The 25,069-nt window shown below is 33.0% G+C and overlaps 1 protein-coding gene across 1 annotated transcript in view; it reads right to left on the bottom strand.

The window, feature by feature from the left end:
- Positions 1 to 11,416, bottom strand: part of LOC123670311 (nose resistant to fluoxetine protein 6) — a 64,424-nt gene extending 53,008 nt beyond the window's left edge. The window contains exon 1 of the mRNA XM_045603814.1: positions 11,087 to 11,416. Within this exon, the coding sequence (XP_045459770.1) occupies positions 11,087 to 11,381 (295 nt within the window). The 5' untranslated portion in view covers positions 11,382 to 11,416. The remainder of the gene's footprint in view (positions 1 to 11,086) is intronic.
- Between the last annotated feature and the right edge of the window lie 13,653 nt (positions 11,417 to 25,069).

Below are 25,069 nucleotides of genomic sequence, written 5' to 3'. Positions count from 1 at the left end.
CACGCTTCACTTAAACCGAAAGTAAAAATCATCATATCGGTAAAGGTGATTTGTATTAGTGCCGATTTAAATTATAGTTACAAATAGTAACATTATATTATGTAAGATAGGATTTTTATGGGGTTTACTTTTATACCAAAACAATTACTTCAGTAATATTACTTTCCCTTAAGTCATCAAATAACAGGATTAATAATCTTTCGGTTAATACCATCACAACTGATATAGTTTAAATATTCTGTTTAAAATAATAGTTATTATTGAATTGATGACAAGAAAATGGTTATAATGCTGGAGTTGAATTGGTGAAGATGAGGTTAATAGTATTTGACTTCATTGAAAAAAATATATATTTAATAATCGATAAAGTTCTTCTTTAGAACAGTTTGACTAAGAGAAATATCAATTTCATTTTATACATAGAGATACGGGATAACGGTCATAAAATTACATATTCAAATGAGTATCACATGGATTCACTAAAAAAAATCTATAGAATATATTATCTACCTCCTCGCGAACATTATTTCGTGCATCTTAAAGTCCATTAACAATAATATGAACACAATAGATACAAAAGTTTTACATTAAATTTAAATAAAATTCTTCGAAGCTCTGCCACCTACAACAAATCTTTAACACACAACATCATACAAATAATCAAACTGCGACAAATCTACCAATGCAATGACGAAAGCTGTAAAAAAAGTGTGTATAGTGTGTGTTTGTGTGCGTGAGTGTGTGTGTGTGTGTGTCTGTGTTTGTGTGCGTGTTACGCACATAATAAGTTATACTTCATTGGCTAGATAACTTCACTTCGTTGACTAGCTAACTTTAGGGTGTCGGTTTTTTTATTGTAAAGGTGTGCGCACGCATCTTATAAAATTACATATAGTTTTTTCCTAACGCCGCAAGAAGTATAACTTCAAAAACTCTTGTCTTTTTTGTTTGTTATTTCAATAAAGGATAGTAAATATATGAACTTCATACATGTCCTTTTTGTATTAAGCATGGAATGTTTAAAGATTATGTATTTTTTTACTCAAAATTCTGAAGAAGCAGATACTTATGATACATCATATTACTTATGTTGTGGGTGATTATGAACTTCGAGTACATTCAGCATTCTTAAGATATTTTATCAAATTATTCACTCCGATTTTTTTTGCCCATTTATAAAACGTAATCTTCAATTACTTACAAACGTGTTTTGCTTTAAATAATAAATTACATTGCAAAAGTTGTAGCTTGTCGCTTTGTGCTTGCCAAGCACTAAACTCGCGATATCATCAAGTATATTAATATGATACATATTCTGGAGGCGCGGCAATAGGTCGTTGACCTAGCGCTAGATTGTAAATTTTATACTCTATTTTTTATATTTAATTCTCACCGTGCATAAATTATACAAAATTGACAAAACATGACACGGCTAACGATGTGACTTTTAAAATATCCAATTTGGCTACATTACACAAATTTTATTAATTTTTAAGGCATTTATTTTGAAGTAGAAATATGGACGAGTAGTAATGCTAAAATAAGAAGTGTTACCAGTAGATAAATTTAGACAATTATGTAAAAATCCATGTAATAATGTTTTTAATATATGATTTTGCGAATTTTTGTAAATTTGAGATATTTGGAAATAGTGAAATATTGATTTAAGATTTTTTTTAAATGGGTGCACAGACTAATAGATACAATTCTAATTTAATTGTTAAAAAAAATAAAGAAATAGATGTAAAAAAAAAACATGATTTTAACTCTAATAAAAATAAAATAAAATAAAAGCATAATGAAAATAAAACTATTTAGTTTTATTAAATTTATTATATTTTTTATGCATATCCCTCAAATTCGATATCGATCTAATTTTAAGATATTTTACTAGAGCCTTGGCAGTTTTGAAATTCGCTGTACCCATCACTAAAATTAAGCGAAGTTTAGTAAAGTTATTAAGTGAAAAGTTCAATGCAATATTTAATGATACAATAATTGTGACTAAACATTTTTGTGATGCTAAAATAATTGGCGTTAATATAATATTTTCAGTAACATGAAAGCAAATATAGCAATTGTTAATTGAATTTATTATAAGTAACAATTCGTAACAGAGAAAAATTAAAGTTTATACTACTTTTACTGTTTAACTTGCTTTACCGTGAGTTAGGAAAATAATTCATACAGAGCACCGTAGTATTTTTGAACAGGTAATAATTTGTTTGGTTTTCACCGCATGATTGAGTTTCTATTTTTAATTTAGTTGTCATTGTGTGTATATTTCGTTTACGGTGTTATTATTTGTTTAATAACTAGCTGTGCCCGCGACTTCGTTCGCGTGGAACTTAACAAAAAAGGTTATTGTTCGGTTCGCTGAGTTATAAAATAAATAAATTTATATAATAAAAGTAGCCTAAGTAACTCCTTGCTACATCAGCTATCTGCAAGTGAAAGTCCCGTCAAAATCGGTCCAGCCGTTTCAGAGATTAGCCGGAACAAACAGACAGACAGACAAACAGACAAAAAATGCAAAAAAATGTTATTTTGGTATATGTACCGTGTCCATATGCATTTAGTATAAGGCGGTTATTTTAATATTGCAAACAGATACTACAATTTTATTTATTTGTATAGGTAATCCTTAGTTTTTTTCTTTACCAAAAATCGTGCTCTTAGACTTTTGATTCGTAATTCGTAGTAATAAACGTAATGGATGCTTGTTTATATAACAAAAAGTGCTTCATATATACATTTTTAAACTGTTAAATAAACAGTACCTGAGTGACCGGTTTAGCTCAGTATTTTTAGTAAATCGTGTTTTTTGGAAATCATGTTTAAATACGAATTACATATTTATAAAATAAGAATAATATTTTTTTTTTACCGAAATACCGAACCACCGAATAATAAAAAATATAAAAAATAAATATAAATAATCAAAAACACAAAAATAATTAAAAAATAGTAATGATAAAATATGAATAATATTTTTCGATTTTACCGACATAATAATAAAAAATAAAAACTGGCTATTTAAATAAAAAATTACGAGTTCAATTAGAAAAAAAAAGAGGAACTTATAATCGATCTGAGAGTTTGAGGATTTGAACCGTGGTCTTTTCGATCGATTGCGACCGGCCGATTTCCCACCTGAGCTACAACACTTACACTTATTACACTTTTACAACTTTATTGACAAGTGCAAAATTTACCTTTGTATTCTCTAACGATATTGTAGCCATTTTTTCATTGTACTAAAAACTAAGATAAAACGACATTAAAAAAAAAAAAGAATAGGATTAGTTTCAGGCCAGATTTATTTATCTCCCTCGAAATCCCCTGCATACTAAATTTCATGAAAATCGTTGGAACCGTTTCCGAGATTCAGATTCTAAATATATATATATAGGAATAATATTAGATAAATGGAATTATACGTAAAATATCAAAATGTCAAATAATACCGCTAAGCTGATTAACAAGTTATGTTAAACGGTCTCACACGAACACACGATGAAATATCGCTTAAAATTAACGGATTATATATAGAATCACGTTTATTATATTAATGTCACCGTTATATATTTAATGTCGAATAGTAAACTATGTAAATAAGAATTCATCTTTTGCAATCTGTAATAAACTATACAGATAAAAAATAATCTGTAAGGTTGAGGTACTTCGTCAGACGATCTGATCTGTAAGCATGACATATCCTACTTTGTCACATCTATATAATATTATTTTTTATAGATGTTTTACATACTCTTGCAAGGTCAGTAGCTCGGTAGGTTGTTAATGATTTTTAACTAGTGAAGACTTAACATTGATTTAAACCTTCTTCTTCTTCTTTAAGACTTCTTAAAAAAAAAACTATTTATTATAATGAAACAACGTTTTTCGGATTTTACCGCGGTTCATTAAATTTTTTAGATGCCCGAAGTTTCGAATACTTTACAGAAATCATGGTCACAGGAGACCTCGCGTCGTCGCGAAATTCGCGTAAACATTAGAAAACAATATTAAAAATAAAAACTATTTAATTAAAAGTCTACAGTTGTTACGATGTAAATTTCCGTTTCACAATTTTGAAAAAATTTCATAAGCAGTGATATACAAAATTAATAACACTATTATAAATAATACTATTGAATAATACTATTGAAACTATTTTGAAATTATTTTAAGTGAAATATTGTAATAGAGAATATGTCGTAGGCTTCAAACTATCTACAATAAATTGAGTACACCATTGGGTGGCAGTGACCCTGTGCACAACTCCAAGGTTGTAGGTTTGATTTCCGGACTAATGTGTGGGTTGACTATTTATATATATATATATATATATATATATATATATATACTATGCTTATATTAAAACAAAATAAGTAAGCATAGTGGTTAATTCTTATCTAAAATGCATTATTTGATTGGTTGAATTTTAATTTTCATTGAATTGTAATTTTAATTTAATTTTAGTATTGATTGGATTTTGATTTTAATTGTAATTTTGATTCAATTTTGATATCGATTTTAATCTTGATCTTAATTTTGATTGTGATTTTGATTGAACTTTGGTATTTATTTTATTTTCGATTTTATTTGTAATTTTTATTTAATTTTAATATTGATTGGATTATGATTTAATATAATTTGTTTATTGAATCTAAAATAGTTTAAGAAAAAAAACTGCAATAAATGATGATTATTATTATTATTATTATTACGTTTACGGCAGGAATTACATTGGCTTCCTTAGAATAACAGAGTATTTTAAGTTAATGTTATGTCGTTTATTTAATTTAAAATTATTACTTTGCAAATATTAGTAAATTAGCAAACGCACGCGTGACTGTGTGTCTGTGGTAGTGTGATTATTCGATTTTTTTTAAATTGTGATTTAAATAGTCAATTTTAATATAGAGCAATTCAATGATCTTACTTCTTTTGAAAAAAAAAAAAACTTAAGCATACATCCTTAAGCATAAACCTTTTAGTTACTTTGATAAAGAAAACCTACGACTCTAGAAAATCCAAATTTCCATCCAATATTTTTAGTATTTAAAAACTCTTTTACAAATTATAATTATTTCAAACTTGTTTTTACGTAAATTATAGCAAATCGTACAAGTGATATTTGGAATAAAACACGTGTTTAAAAAATGTCGTTTTATCTTTATTTATTGACTTTGAGATGACTATGGTTTTTAGTTTAATGTTTTATGTAAAAAAAAAAATATGTGGTGTCATGGGACTCCAGGTAGAAACGACGTTCTTTCGGATAGTATAGAAGCAAAACAATTTGAAAAAAAAAAATGTTGAATTTTATATATATTTTCTAGTTCTTGATTTTATTTTTTAATTTTGTTGATTGGTTTTTAATTAAGTACATAAAAGTATTTAGGAAATTTAGTATTTTAGAAAACAACAAATATCGTAAAATAAAATAAATCAAACAATATAATAATAATACTAATTCAAACTATTAAGTGAAATAAAAAAAAAACATGGCTTTATTTATTTTTGTAGACAATATAAAATTACATGAATAATTAAAAAAAAAATTACTAGTAATATTTTAGTTTTACAAACGTCATATTATACAGTCGTGTGACTGATATTACGTCACTTCCGTTATATATTTTTCTTACGGTTTTAGTATCACATTTTTTTCAGTTCGCTCGCCCAGACAAATGTCAAGCCTGCCGTAAGGAACTTCGTTCCAATTAAATAACTTAAACAAAACCTGTGAAGGATTACATTTAAGGATCGGCGCTGATTTTAGAATAATAATGAATATAAAAAATAAATAAATTTTAAATGTTTACGACTAAAACAATACAATTATAATGTTTTTCAAGATTTGTATATTCAAAATACATAAAAAAATTCTAGACATAATTTTAGGTAATTTTAAATTAACTAAAAATAAATAAATTAGTAAATAAGATAAAATAAGGCGATTTTATGCTTAAACAGAATAGAGAACCGATAGAGAGTTTTTAAAATAAAATAAAAAAATGTGTATATAAAATAAAAGCAGTATGTGGCAAACAAATTTTATAGCTTTATTATAGCGCAAATGTGATATAATAATTAAAATTTAATTTTAACCAGTAACACGTGTAAAATACGTCTATTCAAACATATATATACATATAAACATATATATACGTCTATTCGTACATAATCAATTTTTATGTTCTCATTATTCATTATTTAATCTGAACGAGCCTATTTATTGATTAATTTTCAATGTTACATATCTCAACTCAATTATGATCCTAATACATCGTTTTTAAATGTCTTTTGTTATGTTATAGTGTGTAGTAAATGTACATACGAGTATAGTTCGTTGCTCGCGGCTATGTTCGCGTGGATTATTGATGATGTTAAACGTTTAAACGTATTTTCTTAATCATAAAATGGATAATTGTCACTTGTTGTTTGAACTGTAGTTTATAATTAATTCAGATGTTTTGCATGTAATAAAAATCATGTTACGTTTAAAATTAAACAGTATTATCCTTAAATTGTTTTGTTGCGTGTTAGATTCCTATTTGGTGAGGATTTTTGTTAGTGCATTAATCTGACACATGTGATTGAAATAAATACCCGATAAGAATCATAATTCCATAGGGTTAGTGTATTTTCTAGTTTACAAAGGAAATGGTTTATGATGGATTGAATAAGTTAGATCGTAATAGCTTTGTGACAAAATAAATAAATAAATAAATAAATAAATAAATATATATATATATATATATATATATATATATATATATATATATATATATATACTTAACAAACACACAATCGTCGTTTTTTAACTCAGGCAATTTAATATCTATGTTGTAGCTAACATTCGACTGATACACATATTAATACATATTATTAAATAAATAATAACACCGTGAACAGAATATACACATAGTTGTGCTCGCAACACATCGGAAAGCAGGGTTCTTAATTTAAATTTTATAAAAGTTCTAAGATATTCCTGCGGAATTATTTAATAGTCGTGTTGGAGACTAGAATTTTGTGATTGTCCGTTAAAGTGTTTGTCCTCGAGCTAACTACTAAGCTACTAAGCGTGTAGTATTTCATTTACGTTATAATACACTATACTTAGGCCAAATATTAGCCTTGACATAAATGTGACAAAAACATGACAGACTTATGTCACTGGCGAAACATTGAAAGCATTATAAAAAGATTATCTTCTTTATACTTGTGATGTTACAAAACCGTTGATTTTCGATTAACGTGATTAATTATAGTTTCGATGAATATTATTTTTTTGTTACAATACCAGTTCTACTAAAATACATAATGTATATCACATTATAATCATGAACTTTATTAGTAATTATACAGAAATTTGTGAAAATAGCTAGGATTTTACACGTCTTATAGTTTCAAAAATATAAATAAAATAAACTAAAAACCGTGAAAATAATTATATAAAAGGATTAATTTCTATATTTTAAGCAGAAAGCGCTGTCCCAGCGCTCGTACAAAGTTACGCATAAACGTGCGTAACTCTCGTAGTTGGAAACATGAAATTTAAACTCGACTAAAGCTTCGTTATATAAGTTAACTTCTATTTTGATGTTAATATACATTTAAACCTCCTAACTTCGTTACGTTATGCAAAATTAAGATATATTATTCAGCATTTACGACGCTTCGATTAATAATTTTGATTATAATGATTTTTTAAGATTATTTCCAAGTTTTTATGGAATACTTTAGTAGTTGAATGAATTATTAACTTCTATCTAGTTTTTCAACGACTCAAAATATATCAAAATGACAAACACTAGATTAGTCACTAAATATTTTTGTATAATTTTATTTTTTAAATATAAACAAACTCCTATATTATAAATTAAGCATTAAAAAAAGGTATGATTCATGGAGTAGTATTTATATTTATCCGTAATTTATTTGCAACAAAAAAAATATACATACGTGCATTGAATTGGTTTTAAAATACTTTAAAGTGTAATTTATGTACTAAATTATATAAAAGTATATAATATTAAACACGTGTCCCGTATTCAATTGAATTCGCTAATTATTCTCAGAACAACAAATATCTAGAACAAGATATTAAAATTATTTTAATGACGCAAATTTATTTTGAAATAGTACACATACAATAAAATTATTATTTAATTAAAACACAGATAGTAATAAATTATACCGGCAATCGTTTGATTTTGTCGTTATACTAGTTTCTGCAATGGAGATAGGTTTGATGTCCGATGTCACTATGAGATTATTATTTCGATCACAATCATTAATTTATTATAACATGTTATGCAAATATACACACGTTTCTTTCTAGTCGTTATAGGTATATAATTTTTTGATTGCTTTTCAGTTTCAGCGTTGTAAAACGAATTGAAATGATAGTGAAATGAAATGAAAATGAATTGAAAATATTTATTTCGCTATAAGGTTATTACGAACACTTAATGAACGTCAAATAATATATTTAAAAAAACTCACCTAAAAAGCGTAGGGTAGCAAAAATACCAATCAATTAAAAAAAATTACATTCGGTACATTACAAAATTAAATAATATAAATATAAAATATTGTTATCTAGCAACCTTAACTTAGTCACAATAATTAATGAACACTAAATCCTAATGTCTCTGTAGACATTACTTTCCTATCGTATCCTCGGCTTGGTTAAATACTAACTGTGCCCCGCGGCTTCACACGCGGTAATTTGAAAAAAAATGTAGCCTTCCTCAGTAATATGTAACACAAAAATAATTTTTCAGATCGAACTAGTAGTTACTGAGCGCGCTTAAACAAACAAACAAACTTTTCAGTTTTATAAAATTAGAATAAATTACAATAAACAAATCAAAGCATTGTCCTTAGTGCCGGGAGGAAAAAGGCAGGAGGAAAAGTTTTGATACTCATTTAAAGTCATATACGAGACGAAAAAAACGTGACAGTAGCGAAATGATCTGGACCAACACGAGACAGCCGATTATGTGTGCTGAAATCACCACATGCCACCTGCTCACAATATTTGTAACTATATCCATTGACAGAACGGGTCACAGACATATCCTGTTCGAGCTTTATTCAATCCCATGCTTTTTCATCGGTAAGATATTCATGGATATTAAAATAAAATTTGATTTTTGTATTTTAATATATCAGATATGAAAGGTGTTTGCGGAAATAGAATATGCCACGTATCAGGACTAAGGTTATGCCAGATTAAAAGCTTTATTTTTCTAATAGCTTTTTAGAAAATATCAAATCAGTCAAGATAAAAATTTAATATTTTCTTTTACATATACTGTATAAGTAAAATAATTTCTAGCGAAAAGTATGGATTTTGTTAATATTCTTTGCAAGAACCAAATTTAAGCTGTAGATGGTTCTACACAGCCGTTCTCCACATAATTAGGTATCTAATAGTGATAGTGATCTCTTACAGACATGTAAGAGATCTCTATTAGTGATAAGACCGCTTTTGCACTTTTTCAAGTTAAAATATTGTAATTATCTAGACAAAGATATAAAATTTGAGTCTCTGTTTCTAATACTGAAATAACCGTTTTTACTAAATGCATATGGATGTATACGCGGTACATGTACCAAAATAACTTTTTTTTTTACAATTATCTGTCTGTTTGTTCCGGCTAATCTCTGAAACGGCTGAACCGATTTTGAAGGGACTTTCACTGGCAGATAGTTGATGTAAGAAGGAGTAACTTAGGTTACTTTTATTATAGAAATTTTTATGTTTTATAACTCTGCGAACTAAACAATAACTATTTTGTTAAATTCCACACGGACGAAGTCGCGGGCACAGCTAGTTGTTCAAGATCATATATGTATATTAATACGCCAAGGTTAAGATGTTTGCCTCCCCTTTTAGAAAAAACTTTACAATTACTCTACATAAATTATATATCATTTTTATAGATGATAAATGAATCGCTTGCTCTCCCGGCATCATCAACTAAAAAATTTAAAATATTTAAAAAGGAAGGTTAGGTATGCTTTAAAAAGAAGGAAGTAAATCTAAATAAATGAATAATTATCTCAGCCGGATTTTTATATTCGGAGCTTTATATTTTTATAGATATGATGTTAATTTTGTAGATTTATTTTAATATGTCTCTTAATAGACTAATATAACCAGTAAACTATGACAACAGAATAATTTATCTAATTATAATTTACGTTATCAGAGATAGAGTTAAGTGAAATGGGCTCTTATTCTTTCAGGAATATGTATATAATAATATAGAAATAGTTATTGTATATTTTAAAAGCAATCAATGTCATACTAATATTTTGATCCCTTTTGTACAAGTAAGTACACAGTTCTAAGGTTTTAGGGTAAAGTTTGTATAAAAGAAAATTTACAGTAAAAAACATTTATTCTCGAAAGAAATATGGCGGTACCGGACTTCGTAACACCATATTTTCTTTTTAGCACTATATTTTTGAACTGCTAGTGTTCATTACACAATGTTTCTGAGGTGACTTCATTGTTGAATTAGTTGTTAGTAATTGAAACCAAAGCAACAGTAACAACATTAAATCATTAAATAAAATCTTGGGTATTCAAATTTTTGACCGTATTCGATTTAATGCGTTTTTCCTCTGATTATTATTGAAAGTAAATTATCTTTATTTATACGCAAAACTTATATGCAAGTAGTTGATACCAACTACAGAATTTTAAACATGCTCGTGATTATTTTGACTAGATCTAAATGTCACTATTACTTTTAAATGTTAATTTATCTAGATATTCATTTGGTAGTGAGTTTACTTTTAATTTTTTTTAGTTTTTTTTTTATATTATTATTTACTAGGTTTTGTTGATATTATTTTAGAAGTAAACTACAGAATGTTTGGTTTGATTTTATATATGATATTTTAAATGATTTACGTTATTATAATGTAATTAAATATTAAGGTAAAAGAATATATTTTGTGTTATCATTATTATACATTAAGAAAGCGTTATCATCTCCCTGTCATTAAGATAAAAAAAATCTTAGTCTGTAAGGAAATAAATAAAAACAATTACTTTTCAACGCCCATAACTCCAACCTGTCGAGGCTGTCGTAAAACAGTCTGCTGTCCCGGCGACACTGTTCGCTCGTCCCATTAACCGGCACCATGATCCTCGGGAACCTATCCCATAGATCGAGTATATTAACCCTCGAATACTCATAGGATTCATTATGAGCGGCAACTTTTAAAATCGTCCCATTTGAAATAGTACTTGAAAATATGTTATCGTCGGCGATAGTGAGTTCGATACACTCGCGAGCTGCGCACGCGCAGACGAGGGCGAGAAGCACGCAGGTGCGCGCCGCCATGTTTCCTACAGCAATGATGCCGCGCTGCCGGCGACTTGGTATTAACATCACAAGCGCACTTGAACAATAACCCTATGACACTGACACCTATAAGATAAAACACAATAGAGTTTTGTAATTATTTTTTTTTACCTAATTTATATTGTAGTAAAATTTTTAGTAGTTTGTTTACATTTTTGTATTTATACTTCTGTAAAATGTATTATATATATTTTTATAATGTTAAAAGTTGTTAGTTTAATCTTAGCAAGTTGTTAAGTGTTAGCAAGTTTTTTTCTTGTTGCAATAAGGTACAATAAGTTAGTTAAGGTACAATACGTAAAGTTAAATCTGTTTTGGTTGAAATGACCATTGATAAAATTAGTGTATGTTTTGTATTCTATTTTTAAAATGTAAATAATTTGTGTTAATGTAATTTAGACAGTTTCCTGTTGGTGTATTTCCTAGATACCCTGTTTCCCGTTCCAGGGCTATATATCTGATTCCTAACCGAACCTGGACGAGATATTTAAATATTACGTATATACTTGAAAATAATAACGTTAATATGTATATCAGACGGCTGCTATCTTAATCACGTAAGTTAAACATATTCGCATTGGTTTCATTTTATTATATTCTTATTTTTTCTAATACAATTACGATTTACTCACTCCGTGTGCAAGGGGTAAACCTGCAGTTGAGCAGCGGCGATGGATTTAGCTTAAATCTTTCTCCTATATGTAGAAAGAGGCCTGTGCCCAGATGAGATGTTACTGGCAAAATCAAAATCAAAATAACTTTATTAAAAAGGCTTAAAATTAAAAATTGTAATAAAAAATAAATTATTATCGTTAAAAGTAAAGCTACCGACGATACGGAATGTAATATGAAGAACCGGCAAGAAACCTCGCAGTTATTTAAAAAAAACTGAGTTTCTATACAATATTTTTAATATCTTACATGAAATACATCGTCACTAAAACCGTACATCTTTATCATTTATGTACTGAATTAGCTAATAATTTCTTTTTAATACAAACTTTTATTTTTATTCGCAGACAATTGAAAAATCGTTCGTGGGATTTTATTACACATGCGAATACCATAACTCAGAATAGAGATGCTTACTTTGCGCAAACGGAAACTTGGAGTTACAATTTTGTTATTCCTTTTCTTGTTTAAGCTGCGATTATTACTATTTTTATCAAAATAATCGATATTTTTGTGAATATACATAATATGGTTGTAAATATATTGTGACGCAATTGTCAATATTAAATAATGAATACCTTATGAAAAACACCCCCCAGGGAAGCTCGAGCTCCAGGATCATAAATAGCGCAAATGGCTCTTTTATTGCAAAAGAAATACAGTCTCAATATCTGTATTAGTAACAGAACGTAAGACATAACATCATGTAAATAGCTAAAATATGTATATATATTTTTTTATGTCACTAGGTCGGCAAACAAGCGTACGGCTCAACTCATGGTAAGAGATTACCGTAGCTTATAGACGCCTGCAACACCAAAAGTATCGCAAGCGCGTTGCCAACCGAATCCCCAATCCCCCCCAGGAGCTCTGGTCACCTTACTCACCAACAGGAACACAATATTGCTTGAAAACAGTATTATTTAGCTGTGATCTTCTGTAAGGTCGAGGTACTACCCCAGTCGGGCTGCTCTAGTTTATATGTCATATTAAACACGCAGTAGCAACTATGGTCAGTTGACGAACTTTTCTACATCTCGTTCAAAACCAAGTAGTTTGTTTTAACCTGATCTTGAACTCGCGACAAAGTTCACGTTGTCATAATTTACATGTTTCCTATCAACTTTAAATATAAGCCATGTATCATTAGAAAATAACACTATATCACAAATATCCTTAACATAAAACCGAATATCATAAATATTAAAAAGAAAAGGACCTAGAAACGATCCTTGTGGAACGCCCATTTTTAGCACAGAGGTTGAATCGTAATAGTTAGATAATGGGCCGTTATTATTTTTTGATCAAACAAATATTAATCTGTGTCATAGTATAATTAATTTCCACTACCGGAAAATTACAACGTAATGCTATTGGGTGCTTGTATTAATTGCAGCTATAGGTAAAATCTATTGGAAATAACTTATAATAATTTCTAACACAAAATTTATTAAAATAAATTATTACTACAGAACTATGAACTATGAACTATTTTGTGTAACATGAAGTATTATATTATTTATAATGTGTAAGCAAAAAATTTATATTCAAGTCGTAACATAATGCCCGTGGACGTAATAATTAAGCAATTTTATTAACTTCAAAAGTATGTGTGTGACATTTTGAGCAGTTCAACTAGCTGTGACCCACCTTTACAGCTGCGTCTATTTGAGAAAAAAATTACTAAAATATTGTATAGCCTACCTAGGGTAGCCCATTTACCAAAACAAAAGTAATTTTTAGAGTTCGAACCAGTACTAAGATTATTGAGATTAGCTCATTCAAACAAACAAACTGTTCAGATTTATAACATTAATATAGAATTATTTTAGGTACTATGTTAAATATTTGATTATTAAAAATTGCACAAATTAAAAATATGTCACAAAAATATAAAAAACATAACATAGTAAAAACGACAGATATTTTTATAAAAAGCCTAGAAGTATTAAGGAGTAAATAGCTGATTGAAAAAATTCCATCACCATTTAAAAAAGAGGAAAAATTGTATATATATATATGCGACGATTCGTATACATACATATCTTATACTATTAAACGAGCAATTCTTGTATATATATATATATATAATCTGAATCTCGGAAACGGCTCCAACGATTTTCATGAAACTTAGTATACAGGGGATTACGGGGGAGATAAATAAATCTAGCTAGGATTCATTTTTAGAAAATGTCGTTTTATCCCTGTTTTTAGGCAATGAAAAAATGGCTACAATATCGTTAGAATAAGAAGGTAAATTTCGCATCTGTCAATAAAGTTGTAATAGCTCAGGGGAAATCGGCCGATCGCGCTCGGCCGAAAAGATCATGGTTCGAATCCTCACGTATTCCATATCGATTATCGTTTTTTTTCTTTTTTTTTCTAAAAAAAATAAAATCGAAAAATATTATTCATATTTTATCAATATGTAATTCGTATTTAAAAATGATTTTCAAAAAACACGATTTACTAAAAATACCGAGCTAAGCTCGGTCACCCAGGTCCTACTATTTATAAAAAATGTATCTATGCTGTAATAGGAAGTGATATCCTAAAAAAAAATCTAGTCAGGAGTAAGAACACTACGTCTGCAATTAACCGAATTGCAGCTTTATAACAAGTGTATTCTGAACTGCATGTGACTAAACTAAAACCTGTACTAGATTCTGTTAGCACTGTTGATTGTAGACGGATATTTTCTTTTTTTAGATGTCTAGGTCATCAAAAAAACAGCCCACTTATAGTAAGCGGTTACCATAGACAATAGGCTACAAGCTAACATCAGAAGTATCGCAAGCACGTTGTGGCCTCTATCTTTAACCCTTACTAGGAACCCTGGCTACCTTACATCACAGGAACACAACACTACTTGGGGGCAGTATTATTTAGCTGTACTCTTCTGTAAGGTCCATGTTAGTCCGGCTTCCTTAGTCTGGCTGCTCCATATTATGGAAGGATGTTTCCTACAGTACCCTACCTCAATTATAGTAGACGTGGGATAAAGTAATTGTTACATTTATAATTACCGACATTAAATCGTGATGACCTTTGGATCACATTGGTGTAAAATCAAACTTAATGATCTCTTTAATTAAACTGTTATTAATATAACGTGATTACTAATATGTTAAACAAATGAAGGTGATCTTAGAGAGTAAATAAACGTTAAGTTTGCTGCGAGAAGTCACGTAGTTAACTACTGTCAATAAATTTGAAATGGATCGCGTATTGTTAAAGAAAAAGTTTTCTTTTTGATACATGTCGATGTGTGTACGATTAGTAGTAGTTCGTTTATTTTAGTATAAAGAATTGTACTGCAAACAATTTTTTATGAACTTTAGTTACTTTGAAAACGAGCAGTTGGATGATTATCGCGCCATCGGTCGGCTTTTTAAGTTCCAAGGTGGTAGTGGAGCTGTGTCATCGCATCTTATGACACCCACGGGAAGAGAAGAGGTGGCTATGTTCTTTACTACCGGAACCACACAGAAAATACACAGGCCGAAGACGGGCAGCAGCATCTTCAGTGCGACAAAGTGGTCACCAACCCGCCTGCCCAGCGTGGTGACTATGAGTTTGCCCATGAGTTCGCGCCATTTTCGACGTGAACTTGGGGCGACTGTGATAAGCTGAAGTTAAGTTACTTTGAACTGATTCAGCGTCAGTGTAATGACTCACTGCTGAATAATGATATATTTCGTTATTTCGGAAAAGGGTCGGAGCATAGTTCATTACGCCGTTCTACTGGGGGTTGGCTAGCAGATGTTTGTGGTAATAATCGGGACTGACAGCAAACATGCTCTGTGAACAGAGTGGGCACCCGCACAGGCGTACTTCCAGATCATAAAAAATATTTGTATACAGATATTTGCTCTAAGCGGGATTGGAACCTACAACCGTCAGTGCTTAGACGACTGCGCGCGCCATTAAACTAGAACAGTTATCGGTCTTTCATTTAAAAAAAAAACACAACCAGGTGATAGGAGTTAAGTAAGTTTTATAAGAAAGTAGGTTGTATTTATTTGTATTTTTATAAAAGCCTTATAAAGTTTATAGTAGTTTAGTTAGTTAGTTTAGAGTAGAATAGTCCCAATGGACAGAACACCTTGACATATATATGGAACAATCAAAAACGACAATAAAATCTGATTGCAATTAATGAATTACAAGTAAATACTCTAAATATAAAGACATACTGACTAAACTGAAATTCATTCACATTGGAAGAAAACCAATAAACATTTCAATAATCGATATTTTTATTTTATTTTAAATTCAATCCAAATAAAATAAAATGCTTTGTGTAAAATTAAGCAATGCTAATATGCATACATATTCTCGGTTTTAAATTACACCGCATCGCATATAATATAATATAACGCTGATACATACGAGCAACGCACTGCTGTTACAGAGTAGCAAACATTACGAACCTCGTTTTGTAAAAATATTTGCAAATACACTGCACGTTATTTAAATTTAATTAAAATACATTTTAAATATAGAATTTCATAGTAGGTAGTAATATATGATTTTTAATGTAATTTAATTAATTATAATAATTTAATGTAATTTAAATACAGTCAATATACATATATATTAACATCCGTAATCTATTACTGTAAAATAATGTACGTAATTTTAAAAAAAATGATAATAAGAAATAAGCGTTTAGGCTGAACAGAGAGCCGTTTACTCTAATCCTAACAGTCGCAGACCTAGATGAACACGAGGTTTATCCCTGATTTCGTTTCTGGAATTAAGCGGGGTTAACCTGGGAGCACAATTTATTGAGTTATCTATAAATATTTTCAACGTACTGTCACAATTATAACAATATAGGTCACCCTGTTAACTGTATGACACAGCATGAAAATGCCTACTCAAAACATGGGGCAGCTCGACTGGAGTAGCTAGACTTCGACCTTTCAGAAGATCTTAGCTAAATAATACTGTTTTGAAGCAGTGTTGTATTGCAGTTGGTGAAGAAGGTGACCAGAGCTCCTTGGGGGAATTAGGTATAGATAGTCGGCAACGCGCTTGCGATGCTTCTGGTGTTGCAAACGACTATAAGCTACGGTAATCGCTTATCATCAGGTAAGCCGTACGCTTGTGTGCTGACCTAGTTATGTGAAAAAAAAGAGAAATAAAAAGTGAACCGACAGTAGATTGCAACACCGATTTTTAGGTGTTAAATTTGAATTCTGAATTTATCTCATTTTTATTGGTGAAACATTGTGAGAAAACTCTCTGTTTGGTCGGAATATATGAGACTAGATTCCCCAAACTACATTATAGGGCAGGAAATTAAGTTGTAACCTTTGTTTTCAACACAGGAGGAGAAGCTAGTTATGAGATTAAACAAAATATTTATTTTTTATAATTATCTTGTTTAGTAATTAGAATTAAAAATAAAACCTGTATTTTAAATACTTTTTTTGATGTTTGAGAATTTCTTGCAACTCTAGTTATAGGCCTTGAACTTAGTGCAGTTTATACTTCATTAACCGGTTTTCGTACCTGTAACTTAGGGCAATAACACCGAGTCTATTTGCGTTGTACATAGTTTTCTACATTATAATAAAAACTTGTAAATTATCATATCCTTTACAGAATTGAAACATGTGATTATAGAAGTTTAGATTATACAAGACGCAATTTTTGTGAACATAAGTCGAGTTGTCGTTGTAGTCTTTCAAATAACTTCTTGTAACATGTTCGAAATATAAATTACACATTTAGAACATATACCTTCTAAGCTTGGTCGTCATTATTTTAGTTAATATGCGATTATAAAAAGATAAATAAAATATCTATAGATAGGTATATATGTCTAATTCACATACCAATTATTTGTTCACTTCCTAACAGCAGTTTCTATTTCAGTTCTTTTGTTTGGGAGAGATCGCTCTTTCAGCAAAGAGGACTTTGTACATCTTTCATTTTATGTAATTTTTTTTAATGGTTTACAATAAAGAAAATATTATTATTATTATTATTATTAAAATGTACAGAAATAAATCTGAATTAAAAGAGTTTTTAAAATGTAAATAGTGATATTCCTAAACTTTTTATGTAGTAGTTGCAGTTTTAGTTGTATATTGAGTCAATTATTGCCTGGCGAACGCTGGCAGACGAAATTCAAACTAATACCAAAATATATTGAAAATCATATATACACATAGAAAAAAATGGAAGAGAAAAATTTTTATGCATAATAATATCAACATCCTAAATGGATAAAGTTTTATTCGTTTTGCCAAATCAGCAAACACGCTTATCCAGCATTGAAGCGATCAGCACATATTATCGACGATGACTTCAATCGAATAGTGATTTGAAGCCAATTTGTTTTTTGGTCCAACGAAACCGCATTAATTTAGGAGAGCGTTTGGTTGTTCATTGGTTTAACCAAATTACCTCCTCAATGGTGACCATTCTACCGTTTGTATGTCTTGAAATCGGTTGCATTGAAATAAGAAAACAAGAACGAAATAAGAAGTAGGGGTGTTTTGGTTTTCATGCAAAGAATGTAGTTGCGTTGTAAGTTATGTTTTTAGCTTACTATATATAAATTTATAGCATAAAAGTTGCCAAGTAAAATATTACATATTTCCTTCCCTTCCAGATTCCCTTGCTTCCTTGTTTACTTTCTCATTTACATATATAAAGAAGAATTTTTGACTACATATGACTTGCCTACATTTACAGTTACTTTATGAGCCATATATTTCCAAAAGAGCTTTGAACTTTAGCAGTAAAATTAAAGGACACACTTCAACTTATTATAATAATATCGATAGAGATTCTAGAAATCAAGTATTATTAATGATTATGTATTTAAAACAAAATATTTTAAAACCGGTATACAACTAAGGGCCTGTTTTATCGGATTTGGATAACTTTATTTGACAGATGACAGTATCCAACAGTAAAAAATTCTGAAATATTAAATGTATGTTCGGGGATAACTCCGTCGTTTATGAACCGATTTTGATAATTCTTTTTTTGTTGGAAAGGAGATATCCCTAGTTTGGTACCATGATAAGAAAACCAGGATCTGATGATGTGATCCTAGAGAAATCGAGGGAAACTCTTGAAAATCCGCTCATAACTTTTTACTGCGTGTACCGATTTTGATGATTTTTAATTTAATCGAAAGCCGATGATGACATTTAAATGTGATCATGTGGTCACATTTAAATGTCATCGAGATCTGATTACAACTTTTGGAGTAATCTTAGATAATGCATATTTACTTGACTATTTTTTCGTCTACCTACGTTGTATTACTTGTCGATATAATTGAAGCGGTTTTTTTTATTTTGTCTGCAAACACAATTATTACATAAATTTTCTGATCAGTTTTTAAATTTTAACAGTTACTGTTACTATGATTTATATGTAAAACGAGATATCTATCACTTTTGTTCTGGGTATATTTGAGTTTCCCTCTATTAATAGTGGACATTTTTTACAATTGAGCTCCATCCAATCTTGGTTAGAAATCAACGTTCCGAACTTCATCAGAGCTGAAGAATGGCCGTCATCTAGTCCCGATCTTAATCTGTAGTAGTGTAGGTTTGTAGTCAGTTTTAGAGAGTATGATGCTCTAAATGCCATGATAATAACACGCCAACACGCCAATATGCCAACACGCCAACACGCCAACACACCAATACGCCAACACGCCAATAGGTCAGCCAACACACCAACACGCCAACATGCCATCACACCAATACGCCAACATGCCAATACGCCAACTCACCAACACGTCAATACACCAACACGCCAACATGCCAACATGCCAACATGCCAATACGCCAATACGCCAGCTCACCAACACGCTAACACGCCAACTCACCAACAGGCCAACACGCCAACATGCCAACACGCCAATACGCCAACTCACCAACACGCCAACACGCCAACACGCCAACACGCTAACATGCCAACACGCCAACACGCCAACACGCCAACTCGCCAACACGCCAACACGCCCAACTCACCAACAGGCCAACACGCCAACATGCCAACACGCCAATACGCCAACACGCCAACACGCCAATTCACCAACAGGCCAACACGCCAACATGCCAACAAGCCAATACGCCAATACGCCAACTCACAGACACGCCAACACGCCAACTCACCAACAGGCCAACACGCCAACATGCCAACACGCCAATACGCCAATACGCCAACTCACCAACACGCTAACACACCAATACGTCAACTACAAACATGCCAAAACGCCAACACGCCAATACGCCAACTCACCAACACGCCAACTCACCAACACACCAACACGCCAATTCACCAACAGGCCAACATGCCAACTCACCAACAGGCCAACACGCCAACACGCCAATACGCCAACTCACCAACACGCCAACTCACCAACACGCCAACTCACCAACAGGCCAACACACCAACATGCCAACACGCCAATACGCCAATACGCCAGCTCACCAACACGCTAACACGCCAACTCACCAACAGGCCAACACGCCAACAGGACAGCCAACACGTCAACACGCCAACTCACTAACACGCCAACACGCCAACACGCCAACTCACCAACAGGCCAACACGCCAACTCGCCAACACGCCAACACGCCAACTCACCAACAGGCCAACACGCCAACATGCCAACACGCCAATACGCCAACTCACCAACACGCCAACACGCCAACACGCCAACACGCCAACTCGCCAACACGCCAACACGCCAACACGCCAACTCGCCAACACGCCAACACACCAACTCACCAACACGCCAACACGTCAACTCGCCAACACGCCAACTCACCAACACGCCAACACGCCAACTCACCAACAGGCCAACACACCAACATGTCAACATGCCAATACGCCAATACGCCAGCTCACCAACACGCTAACACGCCAACTCACCAACAGGCCAACACGCCAACTCGCCAACACGCCAACTCACCAACAGGCCAACACGCCAACATGCCAACACGCCAATACGCCAACTCACCAACACGCCAACACGCCAATGGACCAACAGGCCAACACGCCAACATGCCAACACGCCAATACGCCAATACGCCAGCTCACCAACACGCTAACACGCCAACTCACCAACAGGCCAACACGCCAACAGGACAGCCAACACGTCAACACGCCAACTCACTAACACGCCAACACGCCAACACGCCAACTCACCAACAGGCCAACACGCCAACTCGCCAACACGCCAACACGCCAACTCACCAACAGGCCAACACGCCAACATGCCAACACGCCAATACGCCAACTCACCAACACGCCAACACGCCAACACGCCAACTCGCCAACACGCCAACACGCCAACTCACCAACAGGCCAACACGTCAACTCGCCAACACGCCAACTCACCAACACGCCAACACGCCAACTCACCAACAGGCCAACACACCAACATGTCAACATGCCAATACGCCAATACGCCAGCTCACCAACACGCTAACACGCCAACTCACCAACAGGCCAACACGCCAACTCGCCAACACGCCAACTCACCAACAGGCCAACACGCCAACATGCCAACACGCCAATACGCCAACTCACCAACACGCCAACACGCCAATGGACCAACAGGCCAACACGCCAACTCACCAACAGGCCAACACGCCAACACGCCAATACGCCAACTCACCAACACGCCAACTCACCAACACGCCAACTCACCAACAGGCCAACACACCAACATGCCAACACGCCAATACGCCAATACGCCAGCTCACTAACACGCTAACACGCCAACTCACCAACAGGCCAACACGCCAACAGGACAGCCAACACGTCAACACGCCAACTCACTAACACGCCAGCTCACCAACACGCTAACACGCCAACTCACCAACAGGCCAACACGCCAACAGGACAGCCAACACGTCAACACGCCAACTCACTAACACGCCAACACGCCAACACGCCAACACGCCAACTCACCAACAGGCCAACACGCCAACTCGCCAACATGCCAACACGCCAACTCACCAACAGGCCAACAGGCCAACACGCCAACATGCCAACACGCCAATACGCCAACTCACCAACACGCCAACACGCCAACACGCCAACACGCCAACACGCCAACATGCCAACACGCCAACACGCCAACACGCCAACTCGCCAACACGCCAACACGCCAACTCACCAACAGGCCAACACGCCAACTCGCCAACACGCCAACTCACCAACACGCCAACACGCCAACTCACCAACAGGCCAACACACCAACATGTCAACACGCCAATACGCCAATACGCCAGCTCACCAACACGCTAACACGCCAACTCACCAACAGGCCTACACGCCAACTCGCCAACACGCCAACACGCCAACTCACCAACAGGCCAACACGCCAACATGCCAACACGCCAATACGCCAACTCACCAACACGCCAACACGTCAACTCACCAACACGCCAACTCACCAACACGCCAACACGCCAACACGCCAACACGCAATACGCAAACTACCAACACAACCTTCCGAATAGGTAGCGACAACTTACGACACCCACTGGAAGAGAGGGGGTGGCTATATTCTTGCCGTAACAGCGGGTTCCCACGACCCTAACCAGATCGTCGGTCCACCTCGTGGGGGGCCTACCAACGCTTCCTCCTAGAACCTTTCCGCCCCATGAGAAATGTTTGTGAAACATATAGATATTTCTCATCGCTTAGTATTTGTATTATAGGCTTATTCACGTTTAAGATATTTTCAAGGACTTCAATAAAAGCGTGCTTTACTCCTGAATATTTTTTTTTAAATCGGATTCTACTTTATTTATGAGATATTTCTATTCGCATATATTAATCTAAAAGTTGCAGTTTACTAAGTGAAGAGAAACAGACCTACTGGGCTATTCTACCTCCAGCTGTCAAAGTCTTTTTGCATCGTTATCCATCAAATAGTGAAATAGGTTATCCACAACTGATGAAACAGGCATTTAAACTAATAAACTAGCAATTTTACGTAGATTGTCGGCCCACCGGGCCGGAGGACATTCCACACTGCGTTTGCCAATAGGCGGTCTCTACCCTAGGACACGTCTGACAACGGCCATCGATCCATTCTGTGGGGTATGTGGGTTACTTTCGTTCTTTCGCGGACAGTCTCGTTTCAAATACTATCTTTGAGAGAAACTAAGTATAGATCGTTCCATTGAACGTGGAGTGACTTAACTTGTGGACCAGTCTCTTCATGAGTGTCCACATTTCGGCTCCGTATGTTAACACAGGCAGGACGCATTGCTCGTTGGGAGGACTCATTTAGACCACCTAGCATTTGGATTAGCTTCTCCAACGTCTACGCAAATATGACGATGTCGTTGGCAAAACAAAGGTGAGAGATGTATTGGCCTTTGACATTGATGCCTAGTCCCCTCTAATGAGGTCTCAAAGACATTCTCTAGCGAAGTGATAAACAGTTTCGGTGACATTACATAATAAATAATAAGCAAGTTCCTTGATACAAACTATTTAAACGGTTGATAAATAGACAAGGAAGTGATTTTATTATGTCGCAGATAAAATACTTATAATTTACATATATTACATTAATATATACTATATTTTATACATACATATTAACATTTACTTCTACGACGTACACTCAAACACACGCACAAACACATACACATACACAGTTTGATTTGTCACAGAGTTGCTAACCAAATCTATATCTTTATTTGTATATAGTCTAAAAAGATAATTATACTATAATAAAAAAAGTTGTACATAGGCATATAAAAATTTGGAAAATCCAATAGAGTACGCCTCCAAGTTGTATTTATTAGATAATTAATTACTTACTAAGTTTATCACTCAAAAACACAATTTTTAAAAATTTGTTAATATATTAATAAAAATTCTAAAAAATATAAGAACTGTCTTGCCTTCATATAGGCTTATAAATTAATAGTTTCCTGATATAATAAAAAACAGCTAATTTCGTCTAGTGGTTCTCGAGCTCTTTACGTACATCCAAAAAGTTGACGGTCAACATAATATACTCATATTTAATTGGTTGTTATTATTGTAACAGTATTTAAAAAAGACTTCAAATTTGATTGATTCAATGAAAATTCAATGAGATTGATGTGTATTCTTTATGAAAGTGTATATTTTACAGCATATAGAGGTGTAAGCACTTCTCTTACTTCTCATTATGTGAGAATAAAGCACGTTGTTAGGAACGCGCATCATGCGTCGCTGCGAAATTTTCGTCACAAGTTACAAGTCGGCTCGATCCTTGTGCTAATTACATGTCCTTAAATTAAAATAGTTTTAACAATTCAGTCACCAAGACTCTTACACTGCCGATTGGGTAATAACACCTAATGGTGAACGATTAAAATATGTCTGTAGTTGTATGTCGTTATAATAAGATTTTTCAGAGGGATTTATCTGGGTCTTATTATACCACCTCGAAAAATATGAATAAAAATACACTTAATCCGTACTTTTTACCAATACGGCGTAAACACATTATCTTTCTGTAGTTTACAGTTTGTTACATTTGTAAAGCTTAAACAGACAGATCTTTCAACCTTTTTTAACCGACTTCCAAAAAAGGAGGAGGTTCTCAATTCGACTGTATTTTTTTTTTTTTTTTTTTTTTTTTTATGTATGTTACATCAGAACTTTTGACCGGGTAGACCGATTTCGACAAATTTTGTTTTAATCGAAAGGTGGTGTGTGCCAATTGGTCCCATTTAAATTTATTTGAGATCTAACAACTACTTTTCTAGTTATATCTAATAATGCGTTTTTACTTGACGCTTTTTTCGTCGACCTACGTTGTATTATACCGCATAACTTTCTACTGGATATACCGATTTTGATAATTCTTTTTTTGTTGGAAAGGGGATATCCCTAGTTTGATACCGTGATAAGGAAACCAGGATCTGATGATGGGATCCCAGAGAAATCGAGGGAAACTCTCGAAAATCTGTAATAACTTATTACTGGGTGTA

This window comes from Melitaea cinxia, chromosome 4, assembly GCF_905220565.1.
Source record: "Melitaea cinxia chromosome 4, ilMelCinx1.1, whole genome shotgun sequence".
Lineage (NCBI taxonomy): Eukaryota > Metazoa > Arthropoda > Insecta > Lepidoptera > Nymphalidae > Melitaea > Melitaea cinxia.
This window is presented reverse-complemented; position numbering and strand designations above follow the sequence as displayed.